The sequence below is a fragment of the Hemitrygon akajei genome, chromosome 4, assembly GCF_048418815.1.
Source record: "Hemitrygon akajei chromosome 4, sHemAka1.3, whole genome shotgun sequence".
Lineage (NCBI taxonomy): Eukaryota > Metazoa > Chordata > Chondrichthyes > Myliobatiformes > Dasyatidae > Hemitrygon > Hemitrygon akajei.
In genome coordinates, this window is record NC_133127.1 from 152,336,441 (window position 1) to 152,355,632 (window position 19,192).

At 40.7% G+C, this 19,192-nt stretch overlaps 1 protein-coding gene across 2 annotated transcripts in view; it reads right to left on the reverse strand.

Annotated features, from left to right (window-relative positions):
• Window positions 1–19,192, reverse strand: part of gucy1a2 (guanylate cyclase 1, soluble, alpha 2) — a 183,206-nt gene that overhangs the window by 107,771 nt on the left and 56,243 nt on the right. For both annotated transcript variants that reach the window (XM_073043630.1, XM_073043628.1), the window contains one exon: window positions 8,968–9,080. In XM_073043630.1, the coding sequence (XP_072899731.1) occupies window positions 8,968–9,080 (113 nt within the window). The remainder of the gene's footprint in view (window positions 1–8,967; window positions 9,081–19,192) is intronic.

Sequence of the window (19,192 nt, forward strand, 5' to 3'; positions counted from 1 at the left end):
ATTGACCCCTTCCTGTTCCTAACTTCCACCCACAGACACTCCGTAGACAATTCCTCCATGACTTCCTCTTCTGCATCCGTGACACTATCTCTGATCAACAGTGCCACGCCCCCACCTCTTTTGCCTCCCTCCCTGTCCTTTCTGAAACATCTAAAGCCTGGCAAACATCAAAGTAACTATTCCTGCTCCTGCACCATCCAAGTCTCTGTAATAACCACAACATCATAGCTCCAAGCATTGAGCCACGCTCTAAGCTCATACGCTTTGTTCGTAACACTCCTTGCATTAAAATAGACACATCTCAAACCGTCGGTCTGAGTGCATCCCTTCTCCATCACCTGCCTATCCTCTCTCACACACTGTCCCCAAGCTTTCTCTATTTGTGAGCTAAATACCTCTTCCTCTTCAGTTTGGTTCCCATCCCCCAGCAATTCTAGTTTAAACTCTCCCCAATAGCCTTAGCAAACCTCCCCACCAGAATATTGGTACCCCTGCCCCTGCTCCAATCCCTCAGCCACGCATTTATCCTCCACCTCACTCTATACCTATACTCACCGTTGCGTGGCACAGGCAGTAATCCCGAGATGACTATCTTTGAGATCCTGCTTCTCAACTTCCTTCCTAACTCCCTGTAGTCTGTTTTCCGGACCTCCTCCCTTTGGTACCAATATGTACCATGACCTCTGGCTGTTCTCCTTACTGCTTCAGGATATCGTGGATACGATCAGAAACATTCCAGACCATGACACCTGAAAGGCAAATTATCATCTGTGTTTCTTTCCTGCATCCACAGAATTGCATGTCTGACCCCCTAACTATAGAATCCCCTATCACTGCTGCCATCCTCTTCCTTTCCCTACCCTTCTGAACCTCAGGGCCAGACTCTGTGCCAGAGGAACAGCCACTGTTCCTTCCCCCTGGTAGGCCATTCCCCCCCCCAGTAGTACACAAACAGGAGTACTTATTGTCAAGGGGTACAGCCACAGGGGTGCTCTCTAGTATCTGACTCTTGCCCTTCCCTCTCCTGACTGTTACCCACTTATCTGTCTCCCCAGGCCCCTGGGTGTCTACCTGCCTATAGCTCCTCTCTATCATCTCCTCACCCTCCCTGACCAGATGAAGGTCATCGAGCTGAATTTCCAGTTCCCTAACGCGATCCCTAAGGAGCTGCAGCTCGACGCACCTGGTGCAGATGTGGCCATCTGGGAGGCTGGGAGTCTCCAGGACCTGCCACATCTGACACCAAGCACAGAACACTGGCCTCGCACACATACTCCCTGTCTGTATTCTACACAGGCAACCTGCTTCGCCTCGACCCATTATTGCCAAAGCCCCATTGAGCCAAAGCCTTTCTATTCTGTCTCCCTCTACTCCGTCACCCACTCCTCCAACGTCTGCTCTCTAAGGTGTCTCCTTTTAAACTCTCCTTGCTGTTCTCACTGGCTGATGTCCACCTGCTTGCACAGTCTTGCCCCGATCAAACTGCTGAAGAAATAACCCCTAACAAACAATTTGTTGAGTATTTCCACTATTACCTGCTACCTTACAGCATTTTGGTTCTGGAACCACAACTATTTGTTTTGAGAACCAAATAAGCCCTATCTTTACTTACCTATCCTCTCCCTGAATAGACCAAAAGACCATAAGTCATAGACCATTAGGCCCATTGATCCGCTCTGCCATTCCATCATGGCTGATTTATTATCTCTCTCAACCCCATTCTCCTGCATTCTCCACATTACATTTGATGCCCTGACAAATTGAGAATCAATCAACCATCGCTTTAAATATACCCAACTACTTGGATTCTACTGCTGCCTGGGGCAATGAATTCTACAGATTCACTACCCTCTGGCTCAAGAAATTCCCCCCATCTCTATTCTAAACAGACATCTCTCTATTCTGAGGCTGTGCCCTCTGGTCAAGGACCCTCCACTGTAGAAAACACCCTCTCCATATCCAATCTATCTAGACCTTTCTATATTTGATAGATTTCAATGAAATCCCCTCTCATTCTTATAAGCTCCAGTAAGTGTAGGCCCAGAGTCATCAAACACTCTTCATACATTAATCCACTCATTCCCAGAATAATCTTGTAAACCTCCTTGAGACCCTCTCCAATGCTAGCACATCTTTTCTTAGATAAGGGACCCAAAACTACTCACAATACATCAAGTGTGGTCTGATCAATACCTCAGCATTACATACTTGCTTTTGTATTCTAGTCCTCTCAAAATTAATGCTAACATTGCATTTGCCTTCTTTAACACTGACTCAACCCGCAAGGTAACCTTTAAGGAATCCTGCAGAAAGACTCCCAAGTCCCTATGCATCTCAGATTTTTGAATTTAGAAAATAGTCTATGCCTTTATTCCTTCTACCAAAGTATATTACCATATACTTCCCTACACAAAATTCCATCTGCCATTTCTTTGCTCATAACTCCCAATCCGTCTAAGTCCTTCTGCTGACTCCCTGCTTTCTCAACACTACTTGCCCCTTCACCTATCTTCATCTCCACAAACTTAACCACAAAGCCATCGATTCCATCTTCTAAATCATTGACATATAACATGAAAAGAAGCGATTCCCCAACACAAACCGTCATGGCAACCACTAGTCACTGGCAGCCAACCAAAAGAGGCCACCTTTATTTCCACTTTTTGCCTCCTTCCAGTCAGCCAGTCTATCCATGTTAATGTCTTTCCTGTAATACCATGAGCTCCTATCTTGTTCAGGAGACTCCTGTGCGGAAATTTGTCAAAAGTCTTCTGAATATCCAAGTGAACAACATCCACTAACTATCCTGTGTGTTACTTCCTCAAAGAATTTCAACTGATTTGTCGGGAAAAAATTCTCCCTAAGGAAACCATGCTGACTTCAGCCTATTTTATCATATGCCTACAAGTACCCCAAAACCTCATCCTTAATAATGGACTCCAACATCTTCCCAACCACTGAAATCAGACTAATTGGCCTATAGTTTCTTTTCTCCTGCCTCCCTCCCTTCTTAAAGAGTGAAGTAACATTTGAAATTTTCCAGTCCTCTGGAACAATTCCAGAATATAGTGACTCTTGAAAGATTATTACTAATACCTCCATAATCTCTTCAGCCACCTCTTTCAGAACCCTGGGGGATAGTCCACCTGGTCCAAGTGGATCATTTACCTTCAGACCTTTCAGTTTCTCAAGCACCTTCTCTTTAGTAATAGCAACTGCACTCACTTCTGCCCCCTGACACTCTCAAATTTCTGGCATATTGCTAGGGTCATTCACAGTGAAGACTGATGGAATATATTATTAAAATTCATCCACCATTTATTTGTCCCCCAATACTACCTCTCTAGCATCATTTTCCAGTGGTCCGAAATCCACTCTCACCTCTCTTTTACTCTTTATATATAGTATCTGATAAAAATAAACAACTTATGGTCTCATCTTTTATGTTTTTGGCTAGCAGACCTTCATATTTCATCTTTTCTCTCTTTATGGCTCTTTTAGTTGCATTCTTTTGTTTTAAAAAGTTTCCCAATCCTTTAGCTTCCCACTAATTTTTTGCTAGATTGTATGCCCTCTCTTTTTCTTTAATGCTGTCTTTGACTTCCCTTGTCAGCCACAGTTGTGTCACCCTTCCTTTAGAATACTTCTTCATCATTGGGATGTATATATCCTGTGCCTTCCAAATTGCTCCCAGAAACTCCAGCCATTGATGTTCCGTCATTATCCCTGCTAGTGTGCCCTTCCATTCAACTTCGGCCAGCTCTTCTCTCATGCCTCTGTAACTGCCTTTACTCCACTGCAGTACTAATGCATCTGACTTTAGCTTCTCCCTCTCAAACTGCAGGGCGAATTCTATCATATTATAAACGCTGCTTCCTATGGGTTCCTTTACCTTAAGCTCCCTAATCAAATTTGGCTCATTACACAATACCCAATCTAGTATTACCTCTCCCCTAGTGAGCTCAACCACAAGCTGCTCTAAAAAGCCAACTCAGGGATTCTACAAATTCTTTCTCTTGAGATCCAAAGTCAGCACTGACATGATTTTCTTAATCTACCTGCATATTGAAATCCCCATTACTATCATAACATTCCCCTTTTTACGTGCCTTTTCTATCACTCATTGTAATTTGTATTCCACATCCTGGCTGCTGTTCAGAGGCCTGTATATAACTCCCATAAATATCAATTTACCCCTGCATTTTCTTAACTCCATCCACAAGGATTCTACATCTTCCAATCCTAGGTCACCTCTTCTGAAGGATTTGATTTCATTTTTTACCAACAGTCACCCCAGCCTCTGTACCTACCTGACTGTCGTTTTGATACAATGTATATCCTTGGATGTTGATCCCCCAGCTCTGATCTTTCAACCACAAGTCAGTGATGCTGACAGCTTCATACCTGCCGATCTCTAACTGCTCTAAAAGATCATCTGCTTTATTCTGTGTACTGTATACTTTCAAATATAACGACTTCAATCCCGTACTCATCATCCTTTTCAATTTTGCCCTGTGGTACATTTCAACTCGTCTCACTGGGTGCCATTTTGCTCTGTCCTCTGCCTGCCCTTTTCACATTCTCGCTGGATCTTCTTATGTACCAACTGCCTCATCCTCAGCCCTATCACTCCGGGTCCCAAACTCCTGACAAATTAGTTTAAACCCTCCCCAACAGCTCTAGCAAACCTGTCTGCAAGAATATTGGTCTCCCTCAGATTCAAGTGTAACCAGTCCTTTTTTGTACAGGTCAGAACTTCCCCAGAAGAGATCCCAATGATCCAGGGATTATTACCCTGGAGATCCTGCTTTTCAGCTTCCTACCTAATTCTTCAGGACCTCCTCCCTTATGTTGTTGGTACCAATATGTACCAGACCTCCAGCTGCTCACCCTCCCCCCTTTAGAATGCCTGTGGACCCCATCTGAGATGTCCCTGACCCTGACACCTGGGAGGCAACATACCAAACAAACATCTCGGTCACGTCCACAGAAGCTCTCTGCTTCTCTAATTATGCAATCCCCTATCACTACTAACTCCTCATCTCCCCCACTTTTCTCCTGAGGCGCAGAGCCAGAGAATCAGTGGCTGCGGCTTCCACTAATAGCTCACTCCCTGAACAGTATCCAAAACAGTATACTTGTTATTGAAGAGAACCCTGCACTGTCCGTCTATTCCTTTTCCCGACAGTCACCCACCTGCCAGCCTCCTGCAACTTAGGAGTGACAACTTCCCTGGAGCTCCTAACTACCACCTCTTCATTCTCCTGTGTGAGCCGAAGATCATCAAGCTGCAGCTCCAGGTCCTTAACACCACTCCACAGTCTTACACTAGCAGATAAAACATTGTGATATGTAACTGTTTCCTCCAAAGCATTAGAATTTAGATTCATAAGTTTAAGCCAAACTAGTTAATTATGCTGTAAATAGTGCAATTAATTGTGAACAAGGTACTGTAAAATATTAGGTAAAATAAACAAAGAGGAAAGAACAATTTAATTTAAAGGCAGATAGGTATAAATAACATAATTCAGGGGAATATGGCTAGCATAAATATATCAAGATAGTTTTCAATCTCAAAGTCAAAATAAATTTGTATCACAGGGAGTATATGCCACCACATACTACCTTGAGATTTATTTTCTTGTAGGAAATTTAAATGTAGTGCATTCGTCATTCACTAAGTCTGATCACTGTCAGACAGCGATTAACAAAGTACAAACGTACATAGATCATTTGATTTCATAGACAAAAATAATAAGAGGAAATAAACTTGGTCTGAAGAGTGCCTTTAATTCGACTATACTTTCAAGTGTTATATTGAGGTAATATCACCAAAATAAGCATGCACTCACTCTCTCACACATATACACGTGTGCGTGTGTGTATATATATATATCTATATATATATATAGATACATACATACATACATATGATTTGCAACCATATGCTTAACATATGATGGCCGTTGGCGGGGCTGTCTTAATATGCTCAGCAGAGGATGGTGCTCGGAGAAGCTGTGCCGGAGGGCCGGAGGGGATAGCCGTCAGCTCGGAGGTTCGACAGACTCAGGTCGCTTTCGGTGTGTGCTGCATCTGCGAGGCTGGGTTGGGCGGCGCCGTGGAAGTCCATAGTGGCGGTACTCCCTTCTGCCGCCGGCGTGGGATGGTGAGTCTGTCGGGACCCTGGGGACTTGTGGAAACTGTGTGGTGATTTCTTTTGAACTTACAGTCCTTTAACATCTTGGACTATTTTTACTGTGCCCATAGTCTGTTTTTTTAATCAATTATGCTATTGTTTGCACTGTTGTAACTATATGTTGGAACTATGTGGTTTTGTGCAGGTCTTGTAGCTTTAGTTTTTGGTCTTGTTTTGATTTGGAGCTCCTTTCCGGGGAATGTGCTAAGACGGTAGCACGATATTACTACGCAGCAGCCTCTCCGGACTCTGGATTGGGGATTGCCAAACGTTATGTGGATTTTCTGGTGTAGTCTGTTTTGTCCTGTGCTTTTATGATATCATTCTGGAGGAACGTTGTCTCATTTTTTAACTGCATTGCATTTGTGGTTTCTAAATGACAATAAACTGAATCTGAATCTGAACAGTCCAGTGTTGGAAATATTTGAGAAACAAATTTTATGTCCTTTCATTTTAATGTATTTTCCCCAGAGAAAATAGTTTCTCTGTATCTATTCTATCACATCCTTGTAAACTTCCACTGCCCTCAATCAGATCATTTGATCTTCTGTACTGAATGGAAGACTAGTTTAACTAAATTCATATAAAGACAGTTTAAGAGTAGAAAGATACATTTATGGGGAAAAAATCAGATCATCTCGTGGGATTTTGCACATTCCATTATTGAAAGAGCAATAAAACCATAAATAGCATTGAACAAAGACTGACTAGATCATATTAAACATTAGAATGTGCATCCATAAAGGGATAAAGAGATTTCAATAAACATTGCTGTGAAGGATCTGAGAAAGCTAAGATGTAATTTAGCAAAGTGCTTACTAAATTGAATAGAAAAATAGTGTTTCCTTGGTTTGCAGTCAGTGATACAAAGGCATTAACTTTAACATACAATTAAGAGAGTGAACAGAGATATTAAGATAATATTTTTATGTCGAGGCTATTGCAAATATTAAAAATCTTCTGCAAAATGTAGTTACATCAGAGATTATTCTATATTTTTATAACAGAATAGATTTAAAAAAAATTTAAGTTGAGGAAGTTACAGTGTACAAATGGAGAGCAGGGTAACTGTGTGCATTATCAGTCAAAGCAAAGTGCCAGTAACTTTTGAGTTAAAAGCTCCAAAGCAAAGACATGAGCACAGGTTTACAATGCAGTACTAATTAAATGCAGCATTCTCAAGGTTGATGTCTTTCAAATTAGATGTTAAACTGAAGTCCATATGTCTATCCTGTCCAATTTGTCTAAAGATTCCATGGCACTATTACAAAGAAAATCACGGCAGATCTCTCTGGTGTCCTAGCCAATATTTACCTTGGAACAGCTTTACTAAAATAGATTATCTCATTACTTAGTGATGCTTGTCAAACACTATTATGCAGAAACTGACTGCTATGCTTCCTATTTTACAACAGTCACCGCTCTTCAAATGTTCTGCTTTGGTTGGTTAATATTTGGGGTAAGAACCTGTGAAAGGTACAATAAAATGCAGGGTCTTTCTTTGTTGGATCCACCATGATGTTACTGAATGGCAGAACAGGCTCCAGAGATCAATTGGCCTATTTCTGCATCTACTTCTCATGTTCTCTAAATTTCTATGTACTGCAATTCACCTTTACTTCAGATCAATAGTTTCTGTGGAGAGCTACAATAAAACACAAACATTTCCCTGGGTACTTGGATCCAATAGCAATGTAACAGATCATCATTTGTTTGATAAACATAAATTTCTTAAATGATTTAATGTTTCTATGTGTTCTGTTTTTATTAAAGTAAGTTTTCTTTTTTGATTGATGCTGTCCATCTGAATTACTTCTAAGGCAACATACTCATATGGTGGAGGAATTCAGCAAGTCAGACAACATTACATCTATGGAGGGGAATAAACAGTCTATACTTTGGGCCGAGACCATTCATCAGAATGGGAAAGGAAGGGGGCAGCGACAGGTGAGACCAGATGAAGGGGAAGCTGACACACATAAAATGCAGGAGGAACTTAGCAGGCCAGTCAGCACCTATGGAAGAAGGTGGATGGGTGGAGGAGGAGAATGAGGTAAGAAACTGGGAGGTGATTGGTGGAAGAAGTAAAGGGTTGAAGAAGAAGGAATCTGATTGGAGAGCACAGTGAACCAGAAAAGAAAGGAGAAGGGGCATTAGAGGGAGGTGATGGGGCAGGGGTGAGAGGGGCACCAGAATGGGGAGTGAAAAAAGAGGGGAGGTGGAGAAATTTTGCCGGACATTCGAGAAATCAATATTCATGGCATCAGGTTGGAGGCTATTCTGATGAAATATGACATGTTGCTCCAGCAACCTGAGTGCATCCTCATTGCAGAGGTAGAGGAGGCCATGGATTGACATGTCAGAATGGGAATGGGAAGTCGAACTGAAATTTTGTTTTTGTTTCTGTCTGTAATCCGATGTCAGGTCATTCAGGGGGCTCTCAGGGTTTCAGTGTATTTACCAGCTCTCCCTAACATTGAACATACACTAAACCGAATTATGTACAGGTAAACTTTTTAATGACATGAAGAATCAACAACGCAGAAACTCCATATGGAATTGGGAGCCACATCAATGGTGCCCAATGAAAAAGTGATTCAAAGCAACATTAATCAGAGCTATATTTCATTGTGTACTATATGAGAGTCTTGGATCAAAGTAACTGGTGCTGGCATGATCAAAATGACACCCAAGTAATTTCTGACTTACAAAATTATTTTGCAGCTAAAGCAACACTTTAAGTGACATTGAGAATAACAAAACTATTCTACCAAGGACATTTGCTGAGCATTGGAGTATTCCTGAGACATCTTCCAGCTCCTCACTGACAGTATGATCTGTGCTTGGACATCTGTTTGACGGTCGCAGGTCGCTCTCTGATTCTCTGCAATTGAAGCAACACAGCACATTTTAGCTTTTAGTGTAACATACGTGCACACAGAGAGGAGAAAAAAAAACTTACTGTCGCTACCTTGACCTTCATGCATGCATGGAATTGAGGTTAAAGCTTAAAGGTTGACAAGGTTTGCCACATTTGAACATAATTTACATGATAACTAATCCTGACTGTAGAGCCACATACCTTTACTGCAAAGGAGATAACTACTTCAGAGGTGAATGTGGTGTTCAGTGACTGGAATTCTGAGATACCTGTGCAAAATCCATAACGCTTAAGAAAGCATCTGAGCAACTGACTGGAAATCTAGATGATCAGGTACAGGCTTTTTTAAAGGGATGCACTTACCTTGCAAGCTAAGCTATTCTTCGGTAAATACATGCTTAGAGCTCCACTAATTTACTGAAATTCACAGCTGTGTGTAGTCATATTCGGTCCACGTTTTGCCACAGCAACACAAGAGGCAGCTGTCTGATATCACTGCACCAAGGTAATATTGGGCCGGGTCTTCCAATGACCAGGGAGCTACCTGACTTCTCCAGTTTCATGTTATCAGGATTGTGCAGTGTGTGTGAACCACGTCAATCTCTCAGCAGGTTTCATTTCCCTGCTGATTTGAAAGCTGAATACAGTAGACCATTGGCAAATGATTTCATACTGACAGTTCTCCATAATTTCAATCTAGCTGGTGGAGAATGGCACAGAGGGAGTGAGAGAGGGAGAAAGAGAGAGATAGAGAGAGAGAGGAGGGGAAGGGAGAGAGAAACAGAGAGCAAGAGAGAGAGAGATAGAGAGAAAGTGAGAGTGAGAGAGAGAAAGAAAGAAAAAAATAAAGGAGACTGGATGTCCCAAGGCTGAGGAAGTCACAGAGAAATGTACAAAATATTGGGTGTGAACAATTAATGTGATTTTAAAACTCTGATCTCTTGAAGTATTTTTCCAAATAACTAACTCTTCTTTGAGTTGCAACATTGTTTTGTAGAAAGTTCCAGAAACAGCCTGTGAAGAGCACATTAATTATACACACTCTGAGTTCCTTATATCTCAAGTCTGTAAGTTAGCAGATTCTACCATGTACTTCATTGGAGTTTAGGTGCCCACTGAGCATGCACACATTGCAGGAAATGCTAGGGAGAGGCAGAGATAGCACGAGGGAGAATTGACACTGGGATGATAAGGTACGTAGGTTTGTCATCATGAGGATCAGGAAAGATGATGCTCAGGAACAGGTGGGAACTAAAATTCAGGAGGATTGGGAAGGTTGGAGGTATGGCAGTCTGGGAAGATAACAGCACTTTCTGTGTACCTCCTGTACGTCAGTGGCATTCAGCACAGCAGATGCAGCAATGCTTCAGAACTATCTGGATTGCCAGTAGCAAGAGCTATTCGCTGTTGCAAAGACTGGGAAATACCACTGGCCACCTGAGCTCCATGTCCATTCAAACAACTTCCAATTAGAAAAGATGCAAGTTGGAGTAACTACAGAAGTAATTGTTGGTCAGCCTGCAAAAGATCTGGCTCATTGTCCCAAGCTGGATTCTAGGTAAGATTCTTTATTGTATATTTTCTCAGCACACAACTTACAATATAAGAGAGTACACTGTGATACACATTTTCAGCATGTATGTTCTGCCGTATATGATTATATGGTTTAGCTTTCTCTCTGACCCAAACTCCCTTAGAGCTTGATTTCCACAGTTAAAAGTTCAAAGAAAATTTATTATCAAAGTACGTATATGTCACCATAAGCTACCTTGAGACTCATTTTCTTGCAGGTATTTAGAGGAAAGTAAAGAAATACAATAGAACTTATGAAAAGCTATAAATAACAAAGACTGGCAAACAACCAATGTGCAAGAGAAGACAAATTGTGCAAATAACAAAAAAGTAAATAAGTAAATCTGAGTTGTAGAGTCCTTGAAAGCAAATCCATAGGTTATGGAATCAGTTCAGCATTGAGGTGAGTGAAGTTATCCATGCTACTTAAGGAGTCTTGACTAAAATATACTCCTTTTAAGGTATTATTTTATGATTTTTAAAAATTAAGTTCTGAACTATTTCTTCCCAGTTTTTGTTTACTTTTTTCCACCTAGCCTGATTCTTCCACTTGAGAAGATGGGCATCAGGCCTCCACACAATCATAGCGTGCACATCCACAGCAGGATGTGCCAGACATCAAACAGCTGTGACCCTATCTTTAATGTTCAGAATTAAACTCTGGTTATTCTCTCTGTCATAATTTTGGCACTAATTGCCAGAACCCACATACTTTACGGAGTAACAGTTTATTTTTAACATTTAAATAGACCTATATTTAAACAGTTTTTCCATCCATTTAATTTTTTTCAGTTTACTGGGAGTCAGATTTTCCCATCTGTTTGGCATGTTTTAACTCATGCATAAAGAATGTGATTGGACTGCAAACTAAAATATTTCACACAATAATATTACCTTCACAGTGAGTGAATGAAATGCACATACAAAAACCTCTTCCAATCCATTGCTGTTACAAATAATTCAAATTAATAGGCCAAAAATTTATAGTGCTCGCGCATGGTCAAAGATGGGCAGAAACCTTGCAATATCACGGAGGTTTGATATATTTAAATTACAGTTTACTTCATATTTAGCAGCTGAGTAGATCTCCCAGAATTTCAGTACTTTTTCAATTAGCAAACCATAATTTTGGCATCATACCTGTGTCAGGACAAATTTCCAATTACAAGCTAAACAGATGGTATATAGCTAACACTAAGAAGCAAAGGGAAAGGAACTTCAACCTGGTGATAATAAACTTTAAAAGAATTAGGATCAGGATTACTGCCACACTCCTGGAGAGGTTGAGGCAGCGAAGACTAACCATAAACTCAGGCTGAAGCCCCAGGCAGGATCAAGAACTAAATTAGTTACACGGTTTGAAGCCACTAGAGATCCAAATAATTCAGAGGAAGTTCCACGCCCATAAAACCCTCTGATAACAGGTGCCAACAGAAAAGTGACACTTGAACACGTTTTCAAAGTACTTTAAACTGCCATTTTGGTTGTTCCATTATACTGAGAACATTACTGTTCTTTAAAACAATTGCCTTTCTATTTCATTTTCCAATATCATAGGAACATCGATAAATGATGTAACCCATTAAGTGTGCTCACATTTTACTGATATTAGGACAGATCTACAAATGAACTCCATATGCCCGACTCCATATTCCTCAATACTTTCAGCCAACAGAAGTCTGGAAAGTTCTCATTCAAAAATAACAGCGGATAGAGAATTAACTGCTATCTGTGGGGCTTCCAAACTTCAACATCACTTTGCGTGTGGAAACATTCCTTAACGGCACTTTTGGAAGTTCTGGATCTAATACCTGCACCATGTATTTCTCATCCAGGACTCACCAACCACTGGAAATACTTTCTTTCATCAATTTCACTGGTTTCTCATCGGTTATTTGGTCACAGGGGTGTGACTGGGCGGCACCGGCTCGGTGAGCTGGAAGATACTGTTACCGTGCTGTATCTCTAAATGAAAAATAAATAAAATTTCAATCTAATCCTCACTTTACCTCCTATATTACAAGGAATGTATTATGTGCTTCTCTCATCTTTCTTCATAATTTTACCCTCGGAGCCTTGATAAATCTGTGCTACTCTCCTTCAAATCCCAAACTATACATTAAGTGGTTGCGTTGCAGAACTACTACACACAGTAATACTTCACAGAGGATGGAAGAAGAGTGAGAGAAAGATCATAGCCAGGAGAATCTTGCCTCTATTGTCCACTTCCACCTTTCTAAATAAATTGATCCATAGTCTAATATTTCTGAAGGCAATGATTGGCAAACGTCTCCACCTTCAACAGTCAGAATTCCAGTCACTTATCCACAGCTGGACCAATTTTCTATGAAATCATTGGTACTGCCATTCTGCATTTCTTAGCCTGTGGATAAGTCCATTCAGAGGCTGGTGATTTATGTCATGTACCATGCTTTTCAACATACTGCTGGCTACAGGATAACACAGAAGATTTCCACTTAAGGGAAGGGGAATTCATGTCCTTCTCTTGAGTAGGTGACATATGACAATACAGAAAAAATTGCTGATTGTATGCTAGGAGATTCAGGAGTGATAGACACATAAAGTGGTCAGGGTGTTACATGAATTCAGAGCTCGCTGCCAGTTGAAAAGTCTATCATTAACTATGTTATTCCCAAAAAGGGTGTTGTTCCCAAAAAGCTTGAGTGATCCTTTCACCACTGGGCAGCTGTAGTATCCTTGCAGGTGTAGGCAAGGCTGATTCTCCTTGGCCAGTCCTTCGGGACTGAGGCTGACTTGCTTCAAGTCCTGTTTTGTGTGTCCCTTGGTGGCTACTGCAGCCAATCTGGAAACCACAGGCTCTTCCACAGACAGGGAGGGAGCACAGGTAGTTAGTTAGGTGATATATCTCTTCTGTTGTTTATACAAGGCTTTTGTGTGTTGTCACTACATGGCCCTGAGTTTCCCCAAAACTGCAAATGATCTTTCTCCACTTTGACTGATAATAGAGCAAAGGTTCCCAGAACAATATTGGAACATAGGATTTCTTCAAGAAAGCTTGAGAACATTTTTTTTCTTCTACCATCCGATAATTTCCTTCCACAACAGAGTGGAATAGAATGTCCCTTTCAGGAGATTGGTGTCAGCCATGTGAATGATATGGTTTTTCCAGCACTAAAACAGAGAAACTATTAATAATGACCTCAATACTGGGGATGTTGGCTTGATGTTGGTTTATTCTTCAGGTAAACTTGGATGATTTTACAAAGTCAGCAATGATGAGATGTCTCCAGTGCCTTCAGATAGATGTGTGCTGTTATCAGAAGTATATCAAACAGCAGGTTCTACTCTACCATGGACCCAGGTCCAAGGTCTTGATCTTCAAATATTTCCTTACCTGATCAACCAATGATGATGCTAGAGCATTGAAGGCAGTGGTGACTTTCATCATAGATGTCTTCCTTTGTCGTGAGCTGAGTCCGAAGATGTAAGATGTAGTCACAAACAAGAGAAAATCTGTAGATGCTATAAATCCAAGTAACACACACAAAATGCTGGAGGAACTCAGAAGGCCAGGCAGCATCCATGGAAGTAAGTAACAGTCAACATTTTGTGTGTGTTGTGTGAAGTGGTACCTGTTTTCCAGAATCTTGGCATGAACTTTTATTATTGGAAGGCAGTGAGATGCAGCAGGGGCTGACTATTGTCTTGCAGGTGTTCAGTGTGAAGGCCATTCTCTCATAAGCTTCAGTGAATGTATTGTCGACATCTTGGAGCTCATCTTTCAAATACAGTGAATTGTAGTTAATTGGCTATTTCTTTCTTTTTATGAACTATAATTACATGAGTTGGTCCCTTAATGGGTATTGCTTCTCTTGAGCTAAACTTTCAGACCTTCTCAGGGAACTTTGATTCATTTAATACGAAAGAGAATTTTTCTCTATTAAGGGCTAGCTTGACTAGTTCCTTGGATGTTGTTGGATATACCTGATAGGCCCTGAAGATTTATTTACCTTCATATATGGCACACTTTAGGCACCAAGTTTATTGAATGTGCACAAGTAAATTATGAGTTTCATAAAGTTCAATTCCTGTTTCAGTCTAAAATACTGCCCTTTTATTCTCTAACACTATCTGACCTTGGTCTGAATGATTAGAAATGGTCATAACGTTGTTTAATAAAAAAAACCCAACTCTAACCAACCATGTACGCACCGGAAATCTCTTAGTTGCAGTGCATTCTTCTACTTATCGGTCATTCCTGTGCCATCTTGGAAAGGCAGTCCAAACCTAGATGTAATCTTCTCCCTGGGCCTCAAAATAAAATTTTCTTATTTTGCGAAAATCCATGTCCATCAATTATCTTACCATTTTCCCTTGACCTGCAATGATATTACCATCGTCCAATTCCCCATTAGAAGTATTTTACTTTATTGTAGTAAGCCTTCCAGCCCAACAAGCCAACACAGCCCATGCGACCAATTTACCTACTAACCAGTACGTCTTTGGAATATTGGAGAAAACCAGAGCACCTGGAGGAAACCCACACAGTCACAAGGAGAATGAACAAACTCCTTACAGACAGCAGCGGAAAGGATGATGTAATAGCAATACGCTAACTGCTGCATCACTGTGCTACTTAAATATCCTGCTTAGAATCCAGCCTTGTCCAGGCACTTAATTACTGAGGATCAGACACCACTGCAACAGCAGACTCACCTCTTTATTCACAGAACTCACCCACCATCTACAGAGCACAACATAAAGAAAGACCATGGATATATTTCTATGCACCATTTTAGTTACTTCTTCAAAAGGTTCACTGATGTTCATAAGAAATGACTTACACTTTATAAGTTAAATCTGAGCAGCAGAAAATTTAAGATAGTCGGTCACTCCATTAAAAAGTATCGAATCTGGCAACTTCCCACTGAAGAATATGAGGCTAAACTGGTTTCTGGTTTCCTGTGCTCATTTCATTTAAGAAATATGGTATGACATCTGAAATTTTGCAATCCAAAGAAGTGGTTCCTGACTCTAGTTTACATTGATTAATTATAGCTCTCAGTGCTTGTCTTCAAAACCTGCAATGTAACACTGGCTTAGGGATTTGTCATTCTTTATATCCATAATACATGTTATGTGTTTTCCTAATGACAGGAGATTGAGTAAAATGTTCCTACATTATCTGGAGTTTGAGTATGATTTCATTGAAATATTGAAGATCCTGAGATAGATTGCCAAAATCGATGTGTTCTATTAAAACAAAGAAAATGATGAAAACTATCTTGTCCAAGACATTTGTTACTCATTAATGTTATTGTTCTCTTTTTTGTCTCTATTTTGCCAACATTCACTTGGGTGAGTCTCAACAGATAATTCAATATTAATTTTCTATGGGATACCTGTCATGCTTCTCCTCGTCTTCCACTGAATAATGTAACCAAATAATTGTACTTTCATCCTTTTTTCTTTTCATTTACAAGTTCACAAGGTCTCAAAGGAATTGCATGATTATTATTACATTCTCCTTGGTTTTTTTCCTCTATAGTCTGCACCTGTATTTAACTGTACAATCAACATATAATGTGATTTGTATCTTTCCCATCAGTTGCCAGAATCTGCATTAGTTTTACCCTTTTTGAAAGCTTTTTCCTTTTAAATTTGGGTGATAACTTACCTCATTTATCAATGGATGCTTTTAAAGCATGGAGCTCTTTCTTTGTTCCTACAACATTGTATAAAATATTTTACTGAAACAATAGCTTTTTACCTGTATTGCACTTAATTCTTGCCAACATTTTCAGCATCAGAAAGCAGTTTCTATTATAACCAAATATTTTATGTTCCTATCTCCTTATCCAGCTGTTGTGTGACCTTTAGGTGAGATCGGCAATTTCTTGCCACTTTACCCATGCCCCGTGGGATGTGGGTTGAGAATGTCACAGCTGCACTGTGCACATAACCCAATCATCTGCAGATGAAAACTCATCCCTTCATTCTGGATTCAGTTAGAAACATGGTCCCATGTGAGTACAGTACCCAAAAGTGAAGCCTTCTACTCATCTTCTTGTTCTGGAGCACCGTGCTTAGAAAACTGCCCATTCTCCATGTGCTAAACTAAAACTTCTGACCAATTTAATAAATACGTACATGCTGATTGTAAAGTGGTGAGCAGAAAAAAAACTAATCTAAAATATTAAATTTTTCAAAAATTCAAGAATTATATCTGATGTGCACACTTATATTTGCAGTATGAATTGGAATTGGTTTACTACTGTCATATGCACCAAGATATAGTAAAAAGCTTGTCTTGCATATTGTTCATTACATAGAGGTAGAACAAGATAAAACAGTAACAATGTAGAATAAAGTCTAACAGCTACAGAGAAAGTCATAACGAAGTAGATTTTGAGGTCAAGAGTCCAGCTTATCATACCAAGGAATCATTCAATGGTCTTATAACAGCAGGATAGAAGCAGTCCTTGAGCCTGGCGGTTTGTATCTTCTGCCCGAAGAAAGAAGGGAGAAGAGAGAATGTCCACGGTGCATGGAGCCTTTGATTATATTGAATGCTTTACTGAAGCAGTGAGAGGTGCAGACAGAGTCCATGGAGGGGAGGCTGGTTTCCGTGATATGCTGAGCTCTGTCCTCAACTCTCAGCAACTTCTTGCAGTCATGTGTAGAGCAGATGCCATACTAAGCCATATTGCATTGAGATAGGATGCTTTCTATACAGTGGAATGACCATAGTGTGGGTATTTGTGTGTGAGTATTGCTGACTCTCACTGGAAATGTTCAGACAAGGGTTAAGGAGCAAAGCTGATTTCACAACAGCATTTGATACTGATATTCCAGATAACGCTCTTTTTCAGCCTTGTTCAGCTGAGCATACACTCTGCAACAGGAAAGGAACCAACAGCAGTTGACAACTGTGTAAAAGAATCATCAACAACTCCCTGATGAAGGGTGTCTGTCCAAAATGCTGTTTATTCCCCACGATAAACGCACCAGGATTTCAGTTGCTCCAGCATTCTGTGTGTGTGTTAACAGCTTACAGGTTAGTTGTCATTTATTCTCGAGGCCGATGTTATAACTGTACAGTTATGAAGTGCTTTCTAGAGTTCTTCAGTGTCACCAAAGTGAACGAGAAGGATCATGTCAAGCGATGAAGTGACATGGTTTTAATTCTCCTCATCAAGACATGAGCACAGCAGTAAACATTCCCGTTGGAATACAGAACGCTGGGAAAATGAGGAGAGAATAATTTATTGTAAGGAGGTTATTTCCACCCAGGGTGTTCACGGGGCAATTCTTCAACCTGAACGTGGCTGTACTTCAACGTGACGTCCCCTCTAAAAGACGCCACCATAGCTGCTGTCTCAAAGCAGGATGCTACTGAAGTGAGGTGGGCATTCATTTGCACCTTTTGAGCTTGTTCCAGGGTGGAGGAAGAAATGATTGCTGCATCTTACAATTCACCATTCACTGCTGCACAATAAAACCGACTCTCTATTCAAAGAATGCCGAGGACATTTCATTCTCTTTTTGAAAAGCACAGGTGGAGTGAGCGCAGCGTCAGCTGCAAGCTTTCCAATGGTGCGGGACACCAGCGAACGACACAAACATGTCATAGATCTCACCAAAACAAATTCCATTCCCTCATCAAACAACTGAATTGCAATTGCAGACAGCAAATCATTCAGTGTCTGGCATTCTAACAGCTGCTCTGTTGCCTTCATTCTGCAGCCGTCCCCTGGGCAACTTCATCTGAGACACGACAAACTGAAAAATGGCTACTGGGCAAGGGCCATCCAATATATACGAAAAGAATAAGATTAAACATCCACAAACATGGTATGGAAATGTAGATTGATACAGTGAAACAATGCTTCTGTTGACTGGATTATTTATGGGGTGGTTGTATAGGGATTTGTGTTTTGGGATGGTTCCAGTAACTCAGCCAGCTGCATAGATTCACCATCGTGAACGTACAATTCTTGCCACCAGTTTCAGTCAGCAGAGGAGCAGGGGAAGAAAGAAGGCTAAGCACATGGCAGATAGGCAGACTGTCTGTGAACAATTCATTAAGTTATGATTTCCATAATTCCCCATCTCACCCACATCTCATTGCTGACAGTTCACGGTATTTACTTGGCCATAGTGGAAAAACAAAAAGGCTACGTAAATATTTCAAACCAAATTTGTAAGTATAAGCATGACCCAGAAGATAAAAACTTCAACAAATCAACTTTGTGCAGTTACTAACTACTTGTTCCTACACAATGCTACTCAATAGCTACAGCATGTCAGGGTTAGGGGGTGACCTTTTATGAACAGTTTAAGGGTCAGACTGCACCATCTGGCAGTCTGGTCTGCTTGGCATGGAAAATACAGGCTATTGGCAAAAGGAGTCCAGGGATGGAGGAAATCTGCTGACATCACGAAGGAATCCACTGAGCTGCCACCACCTAGGGTAGTACGTCAGCAATCCTTCTACTCTTCTGGAGGATAATTTGCTCTCCGAGCTCCTTTGAACACTGATGCGTGCAGAAGCATACTAG